We start from the raw sequence: 9,453 nt of genomic DNA on the forward strand, positions 1-9,453 counted from the left end.
CTCCACCTGAGGCCTGGAGAAATCTGCAGCCCTTCCGCGCCCAGCTCAGACGTCATCCTCTCCAGAAGCCTCCTATCCTGCACCCCCAAAACTCCTGACTAGACTCCTCTTTGGAGCCCCACTAGTGCCCTCTATGTAATGACCCCCTTCCCCCACCTGCCATTTTACTGCGCACCCCCGAAGCTCAGAGACCGGGTCTTATGGGTGTTAGTGACACTCCCACAATTGGTGTTGGTGACACTCCCACAATCAGGAGTGTGCATGAAACTAAAGCCAAGTGGTGAGCAAAGAGATTGCCAGGCAGGAGGGGATCGAGTTGGTTCATGAAAAGCCTTCGCTGCAGCTGAAGGGGTCCTGGTGCCAGTCTGAGGCCATGGGATGCCACTCCGGGAGCCTGTTGGGGCTGGGGATTCGCAGGCTCTGACAGGGGTGCCTTCCTATCAGCTTTCCCGGGCCCTCCCGCCTGTTCCTGACTTCCTGCCCCATGAACACCTCTTCAGGGCTCAGGATCCTCATTCCATTCCCCCTGCAGCCTGGGGTGAAGCAGAAGCCCAGGACCTGGGAGGGGGCAGGGAGGAATGTGGCGAAGAGGCAGGTGGCTGGTTCGCCCCAGGGCGGGGGGGTGGGGGGCCAGCACACCCGACCTCCTGCATTCTTCGCCTCTGGCTGATGGGAGCCCCCACTGCCACTGCCTGGGCCGTGGCAAGCCGTGTCTATACTCAGTATGACTCACCAGAGCTGGCTCCACCTGTATGACCCCCTTCCGCCCTGTGTCTCTCGCCCCTGCAGTACGCCGCGGAGCTCCTGGCCGTGGTCCGCCTCCCCTTCATCCACCCCAGCTACCTGCTCAATGTGGTTGACAATGAGGAACTCATCAAGTCGTCCGAAGCGTGCCGGGACCTGGTCAACGAAGCCAAACGCTACCACATGCTGCCCCACGCCCGCCAGGAGATGCAGACACCCCGAACCCGGCCCCGCCTCTCGGCAGGTATGGAGGGACGTGCCCTGAGCACCCCAAACACAGGAGCCGTGGGGTCAGCCCAGGACTCTGGGCAGTCCCCCCGGAGAGGCGCCAGGCGCCAATGCTCACAGTGTTGAGGTGTGTCCGAAAGCTGTGCGTCTGTCCCTGCAGGTGTGGCGGAGGTCATCGTCCTGGTCGGGGGCCGTCAGATGGTGGGGATGACCCAGCGCTCACTGGTGGCCGTCACCTGCTGGAACCCACAGAACAACAAGTGGTACCCCCTGGCCTCACTGCCTTTCTACGACCGAGAGTTCTTCAGTGTCGTGAGTGCTGGGGACAACATCTACCTCTCAGGTGAGGCCCCTCGGGGCTGGGCTGGGGACCGGGCACAGACTTCCTAAGGGCTCCTCTCCCCACACCAAGGCTAAAGAAAGCCAAGGCCCAGAAGTGTCCACTCTGCAGGTGCAACCTTCTCTTCTGCCCCTGGGGCTGGGCCCACCTGGCCGTGGGCCTCCCTCACTCCCTGCCTGCTCTCTGGACCTCCCATACTGCCCACAGGTGGGATGGAATCAGGGGTGACGCTGGCCGATGTCTGGTGCTACATGTCCCTGCTCGATAACTGGAACCTCGTCTCCAGAATGACGGTCCCCCGCTGTCGGCACAATAGCCTTGTCTACGATGGGAAGATTTACACCCTCGGGGGACTTGGTGTGGCAGGCAACGTGGACCACGTGGAGAGGTAATGAAGCCACAGTCACGAAAGCTAAAATCATTTTGCTCCTCCTACCCAGCACCGACCCGGCTGAGGCCAACCGGAGACGGGACATTTAGAAGGCGATAGTCCCGGGCTCTCCAAATGCGGCAAAGATTGAGGACTGAGAATGGTGAGGGGGCGGCAGGAAAATGACAGCTGCCCACTTCTGGGATGAGACACTCTTGTCCCACTCAGGGGTCAGATAAGCTGGAGGCCAGAGACCCAGCTGTGGGCTTTGGCCGACCTGCCTGCGCAGCTAGGAGGCACATGGGGCCTGGAAGTACCAGCCCAGAGCCTCCCAGGGATGTAGGGCAAGGCTGGAACCGATGGCCCAAATGTGTCCCACGTCCGTGGTTGTGCCTCCATGTCCCTGCCGAGCGGGGAGGCTCCACACCCGGGGGAGCCCCTTCCTCCCTCTTTTCCGCACATCCCAGGAAAGTGCTTGCAACTTGGGGAACAATCACTGCATGTGGGTCTGGCCAAACGTCTGGAATTCTCCAGAAGAGAATACAAAGCCATGGGCCGGAGACCAGGTGTGTAAGCCTGCCCTCTGCTGGAAGGCCAGGCTGGCTTCCTTGCTGAGGCCCATTTACAACAGGCCAGAGTGTGGGATCAGATGTAGGCAGAAGGGGCATAGGCTGGAGGTGGGCACCTCTCGGGGTGCAAATACTCCGTCTTTCCCTTGGAGCTGGAGACCATTCTTGCCGAGAACCGACACCTGGGGGAGAAGCCGCAGAAAGAAGTCAGGAAGGCTCATGAGTCAGCAGCAAACAGGGGAGGCCTCAGCACTGTCCCGCTTTTGGAGAAACTAGTGCGTCTGAGAGTAGCAGGTTAGGCCAAGCTGGCCCCAGGTGCCGACCCAGGAGGGCACAGCTCAAATCACCAGAGCCTTCACTCCATGTCCCTCCCTCATGCTTGCCCACCACCACCCTCCACCCACGTCATCAGCTGTCACGAAAAGCTCGTCTTCCCAGGTGACAGCATCTCGCCTGTGGACCTGCACGTACCCCTCAATTTGTATTTTTCCCTCGGTGGCTAATTGGACACTTGACAAATGTTACAGCAAAGATAGTTTCAGAGTGAGACAAGCTCTGGATGTTCACTGTGGGCTTTTAACTCCCCCAAGTGGAGCCCAGAGATGGCTCAGTAACGACATTTAATTGTCATATTGATTTGGAGTTAATGGGGAATCCCTGTGTGATTATGAGGATATTAACACTGCTGCTGAACCAGGGTCAGCCCTGTTGCTGACAGCCTTCTGTGGGGCCCACTGCACGGCCCGCACGGCCCAAGGCTTCCAGAAGCACCGGCTTCCGACCGTTCGTCATCCAATAATAAACACATGAAAAAGGAGACATTCTCTATGTAGGAGCAAAGTGAGCTAGATCTGTCATCCTGTCTTGCTTTTGTCAGCTATTTTTAATCTCCTAAGATGCTGATTACTCATTTTGCAAACTTATACTTGTTGATAAATACAGGGATTTGTTCGAGGATCAAATGCACCAAGGAGGGCGGGACAAGCTCCGGAGCGGTTCTCCAAGGCTGGGTAGCAGCCTCGACCGGCCTGCCTGGGGGCCAGGGCAGGGCCTTTGTTCCGCTGTGAGATAGCAGCTAGGGCATCGTGTGAGCAAGACCACCTGGGAACCTCAGTAATAACAGGTGCCCTGAGCCCTGCCTCAGCCCTTTTGGTGTCCTGCAGCTGTCCTTGCAGGGACAGGACCTCTGGGTGGTGTGCATACAGGTGGGGTGGAGGATGCCCACTGCTTCCTGAGGAACCTAGCCGGAACTCCTTTGGGCAAGTAATTTCTGTGCCACATGGCGGCAATGATGAGAATCCAGGGTGACAAGAAGGTCAGGGTAATGGGGACAGACACGAGGGTGCTTTGTTCCCCAGGAAGCACTAATGGTAGAAATTGCTCTTATATTGATAATGAATGAGATATATGGTACATTATAATTATATTACATTACTGTATTACAGGAATAGAGCAAGATTATATAATTATAGATTAAAACAACAGTGCAATAGACAAACCTGTATTATATCATTATATAAATAACTAGGTCTAATACTTCATAGCAATATATTGCACTAGCTGTGGTTACCGGATAAATGATAGCAGAGTGCTCACTCCACAGGGTCATTTGCATGTCATTAGCATATCCTTCTCAAGCAGGAAGCTGACAGATTGAGCTGAAGGAGGGCTTGTGGCTTGGCAATCAGCCACCTGGAATAACAAGCTCTCGGGAAATTCGCATTTGGCGGAATGTGCCATTATACCGAAAGCCTGAAGACTAACAGCCACATAATCTTCCACTGTCACCCAGCTCCTTCTGCAGGAGCTCGTTGGATCTCTGCCATATTGGCTTAAGAAACAGATATCTGAACTTCTGACACTGTCCAAAAAGACACTTACTCCATTGCCTATTAGCCACATATCATTCGTCTGGGGCTTAATTGAATCAGCCCCTGCTGCCCTGTAAGGTACTTCAGCCTCTCCTCAAATCCTGAGTCTTCGCAGGCACAGAGCTGGACATCTCACCACTGTCCCCTCACCCCTGTCTCAGAGCCAGGGGCACCGGCTGAGAGAGGCCATCTTCTGGATCACTGAGCTTGTGCCCCAAGGAGGCTCCTGGGGAAAAGTGGACCCCCCGCGTCCTTCCCAGGAAAGGTGTGCTGGGACAAACCCAGCCCACCGTAGAGGCCCCAACTTGGCTCCAGGACACTCGAAAGAGCCATGTGGTGAGCGGTAGATGGGCCACCAAGTAGAAGGTCCAGAGTGAGTGCTTGTGAGAGCACCCCTGCAGGAACGATTGACAGAGACACCCAGAATGGAGATCCAAAAGCTGCCCCGGAAGACCTCAGATATCCCAGTGGCTTGACTGGTCAATTAGATCCCAAGTCTCTCTCCGTAAGGTGCTTCCTGTTGTCACTTTTGTCCTCGCTTTGTCTGGGATTCACATTCCATCACTTTTCTGTGCTCTTACTTTGCCACTTTGTCCTGCAATACACATGCCACAGATCTGTTCGATCCTGTAGCTCTTCCCCTTCTCCATGCCCACCCCCGGAGACTGAAGCCTGGTGGGGAAAATCCCACCATCTTGTAGATTGGCCCCCCTACAAACGGAAGTCCTCCAACGTCTACCAAGTCCTTCGTGCTGCATGCCCCTGTCAGCAATTTCTCCCACTCTCAAGCGCATGTGTTTCTCATCTCCTCCTTCCCCATCAAGGCTCTTATCCCATGGACTCCACTACCCCACCAACGCGGACTCCTGCTTCACAGGTGGAGCCATCAATCCAGAACACTGTCCTCTAAATGCCATCAGTCCTGCATATGTACTGACACTCATGCCATCGTTGCCTTCCTCTCTCATGCCCATGTGGATGCCCCTTCCCTCTCCACTGTGGATCCAACCTACATCCCCCTACCAAGAGCCTCTCTTTATCAGCTCTTCCCTCTCCTTTCATATATATTGAATCTTTCCTTATCCATTTGGGCTCCTTCCTATCAGCATGTAAACACAAGTAAACGTTTCCCCCTAAAATTAAAACAAAACCCATGGTGTGCTAGAGTTCATTCATACTGGCTCCTGAGAGCTGATTATTACCTTTTTAAGGAATTCTGCAAGCTAGTCATTAGTTACAGGTATTAACTAAAAATTAAGTCATTTAAATTAGAATTAAATACATTATACTGAAAAAACAAAGAAAATCCATACTCAAAACTCCTCACTATCATTTTTTAAATACTATATATTTTGTACTGTCTATGTTCTGGGGGTCGGATCTGTGTGTCTGTATACGGTGGGGATACTGTCCAGCAGTACGCTGTTGTGCATCTCTTCCCAGTGGCATGTTCAGCTATGTACCACTGGTAGCTTGAAATCGGCCAAGATTTCGAGCTACCAATTTCACATCACAGAAATCAGCAAGTGCTATATATCAGGACTTTTTGTCTCGGGAACTTGTTTTGAAACATTCATCAGCGTGCCACCGATAAAAGCCATCTCTTACCTCCATATGCTTTTCTAGGTCCCACCTTCTCTGCCCCTTTCCCAGCTAAGTTTCACGCAAGAGAAGTCTCTCCCTGTCACGTCCACTGCCTTCCTTCCCATTCACTCCTCGATACACAAATAGCTCAGCACCTCCCATTCTGTATCGAGTACCCTTGAGAAGACCCCCAGGAACCTGTTTGGGACTTCTTGTCCTCCCACCACATCCCCACACATGGAGCTGTGTCCTTTGTACTACCAGCCCTCCAAGGACCCCAGCTCCGCTCCTCAAAGCCAGCATTTCCCCCAGAGTGTCCTCAGCCTCGTTCTCATCCACACACTCCCTGTGAACGCCCTTACCTCTGTGCCAGTGATCCCAAAGCTGAAGATGTAGGTCGCACACGAGCCACCCTCTGCACATCATCCTCAGTTCATTACCCACAGATGCTTTAAACTCCCCACGAAGGGACGCCTGGGTGGCTCAGTGGTTGAACGTCTGCCTTTGGCTCAGGGTGTGATCCCGGGGTCCCGGGATCGAGTCCCACATTGGGCTCCCCACAGGGAGCCCACTTCTCCCTCTACCTGTGTCTCTGCCTCTCTCTGTGTCTTTCATGAATAAATAAATACAATCTTTAAAAATAATAAATAAAATAATAATAATAATAATAAATAAAAATAAACTTCCTATGAATAAAACTGAAATCATCTCTCTCCCTTAAACTCCCCAACCTCAATTCCCTGTCCACTGAGTGGTGCCCCCTCCTTCCGATTTCCCAAGCCAGAGCCCGGGCGTCATCCTAGGTAGCCCTGCCTTCCTTAACGGCAGCATCAGTTCATGACCGGCTCCCACTGGTCCACCGCTCCCGTTCCACCTCCTCTTCCCCCTCCCATGGTCCAGCTCGCTGTTCCCCGGGTTCCAACCCAGAGCTCGGGTGTCCGGGAGATGCTCATTGCAGCCCTGTTGGCGAAAGGGTAAGAATGAGCGGGATAGAGAGGAATGAAGGGGCCTAGGAGCCGGGCAGCCGTAGCGAGCAAGGGAAAGGAGCCGAGAATCGGCACCGAGGTAGCCCGCCGAGGCTCAGGAGGGAGGCCGGCCGCAGGGCAAGGCTGGGCCAGCCGCGTGCGGTCAGGGGCCGTGCGGGGACGCCAAGGGCGGGAAGCAGATGTTGGTGGCTGCCCACGTCCGCTGCCTTGGTTGTCACCCCTGCCCCGCACGCGGCCCATCCTTGACGTGGGGCCCTTGGTCTTTCTCCTCGGCAGGTACGACACCATCACCAACCAGTGGGAGGCTGTGGCTCCTCTGCCCAAGGCCGTGCACTCGGCCGCAGCCACGGTGTGTGGAGGCAAGATCTACGTGTTCGGCGGCGTGAACGAGGCGGGCAGAGCTGCCGGCGTCCTACAGTCTTACGTTCCTCAGACCAACACGTGGAGCTTTATCGAGTCCCCGATGATTGGTGAGAAGCGGCCTCTCCTCAGCCGGGCCCGCGCAGCCTCCCCGCCTCCCTGTTAGATCCGCAGTGTCCCAAGGCCAGAGGCCCCCGCGCCCAGTGGTCGCACAGCCCTGGGGGGGGGCTGACCCCACCTCCCGGACAAAGGGCCAGCTAGGGCGCCTGCCTGGTGCCCCCTGGCCCTGGGCCTTGTCCTCAGGCTAACCCGTGACCCTGGAGGGCCTGCGGAGCCCGTCCTCTGAGGCCCACTGGCGAAGGAGAGGGTGGGAGGGGGAGGCCAGGGAGAGGTGCCTGACCGCCGGCCCTGCTCTCCTCACAGACAACAAGTATGCTCCTGCGGTCACCCTCAATGGCTTCGTTTTCATCCTGGGCGGGGCTTACGCCAGAGCCACCACCATCTACGACCCTGAGAAAGGGAACATTAAGGCCGGCCCAAACATGAATCACTCTCGCCAGTTCTGCAGGTGAGGGGCTCGGGAGGGGAAGACAACAGGAGAGGTTGGAGCAATAGCGATTGCCCCCATGTGGCGAGCAGAACAATCCCAGGCCCAGAGCAGGAGCCCCTCCAACCACGGGTCTGGACATTAGTGCCAGGGCAGAACAGGAAGTGCCCAAGGGCAGCCCGAGGCCCCCAGGCCCAACCCTGTGGCCCCAGCTGACCCATCTCAAAGCCAGCGACGATGGAGGGCTTCTTACAGGCACCAGCCCCGGGTCTCTGGAGGCCACACCTTCTCTCGGGACCTCTCACCCAGGACCACCTGCCCCATTGCAGACAAGCGGTAGTGCCAGGCCCACACCTGTGCAATGCCCTACATGGGACAAGTGACCACCCAATCCAGGAGCCATATGAGGCACATCCGCCGTGGAGTCTGACAGGGCAGTCCCCACAGGAGGAGAGAGGTAGGGATCAGAGTGTGGCTGGGCTCCCGGTCGGCTTGGCCCTGTGGCCCAGAAAAATAGTAACTATCTTGGGCAGTGAGACAGCAGATCCTGCTCTTCTAGCTCCACCCTTTCCTGGATTGAGAGGAACAAGGAAATAAAAAAAAAAGACGTCCCAGAAACCCCCTTGTCAGCATTTACATAGATCTCTGCTGAAGACATCTTGAACCCATGCAGAGGTGATCACCGAACCCTCAGTCTGAGCATTCGCTGTTGGCATAGCAAAGCTAGAAAAGCTATAACCTACTACTCACGTGTCTTGTGACCTTGGACATGCAACTTCCACTCTCTGGGGCAGTTCTCCTATTTTCGAAGCAGGCCAGATAACCGCGGAGTTCCTAATAGCATGAAGATTCTTGGGCCTTACTTTCCTGTCACATACTCCAAATGGTGGCAGGGTGCAAGCCACTCTGAATACGCTGTTCACAATAAAGGCAACTGGAGTCTGAGCACCACTTGTAGGGAGGACTTCTGTGCCTCGGCTGAGACTAACAGTGGGCACAGAAAGACTTAATGCCTATGAGGAGATTTAAGCTGGGTCTTGCAAAAGAAGCAGGGGAAAGATATGCCACCAAGGGAGCATTCTGAGGGCCCCTGTAGCATGCAGCTACAAGCGATAAAGCTAGAACTCCAGGTAAGATGTCTAGACCGACACGTTCTATATCAGGCTCAGGATTTCAGAAAGAGGTGATGACTTTGCAAGGGTATCTCTTCAGTTTCAGGGGACAGTCAAGAAGACAGGCCATTAGCTGAAATGAGAGAGAAACTGGGGCTGGATGCATGGGTCTTACTGTAGGTGTGATGGGGTCACTGAAATGCTCTAAGACGGTAGGTGCAGGCAGGAGCAGGCTGTGGTGCTGTCAGCGGGAACAGCTGGCTAAGATGACAGGACGGTGCCAGTGTCTCGTGGTATGGGAAGGTGCCCCAGGCTGCCACAGTAACCACCCTGCAGAGAGCACACCAGGCCCTCGCAGTCATGGGTGGGCAGCAGCACGGGGTCACTCATGCTCAGAAATCACAGTGGGAAGTTGGGACTCTGAGTGCCTTGGCAAGTGTGAATCTCCCAGTCAAGTAGTCAGTGTTCAGTTATGACTTAGCTCCTTATTACCCTGTCTGCCATCATCCTTGAGAGTCCTCCACTTGGAGGGGTATGAAGCCTCTGTATGAGCCACGCAGAATGACATTCAGTAAACAGCCAGTGAAGTGAGTCAGGTGCCTGTACACAAGGCTGTTCTCCTAGCCACCTTCCATCGTCCAGTAGGGCCTGGGATGCCCAGTATACATCAGCGTCACCCACAGTAAGCACCATATCCTTACTGGCCCTAGAGGCAAGGTATTCTTCTTATGCCAGTTTGGGT

At 55.1% G+C, this 9,453-nt stretch overlaps 1 protein-coding gene across 2 annotated transcripts in view; it reads left to right on the plus strand.

The window, feature by feature from the left end:
• The window catches only part of KLHL29 (kelch like family member 29), a 305,887-nt gene that overhangs the window by 293,898 nt on the left and 2,536 nt on the right, over window positions 1-9,453 (plus strand). For both annotated transcript variants that reach the window (XM_025454548.3, XM_035700364.2), the window contains 5 exons: window positions 790-988; window positions 1,133-1,315; window positions 1,520-1,700; window positions 6,969-7,162; window positions 7,476-7,620. In XM_025454548.3, the coding sequence (XP_025310333.1) occupies window positions 790-988; window positions 1,133-1,315; window positions 1,520-1,700; window positions 6,969-7,162; window positions 7,476-7,620 (902 nt within the window). The remainder of the gene's footprint in view (window positions 1-789; window positions 989-1,132; window positions 1,316-1,519; window positions 1,701-6,968; window positions 7,163-7,475; window positions 7,621-9,453) is intronic.

This window comes from Canis lupus, chromosome 17 (genome assembly GCF_003254725.2).
Source record: "Canis lupus dingo isolate Sandy chromosome 17, ASM325472v2, whole genome shotgun sequence".
NCBI classification, from domain to species: Eukaryota; Metazoa; Chordata; class Mammalia; order Carnivora; family Canidae; genus Canis; species Canis lupus.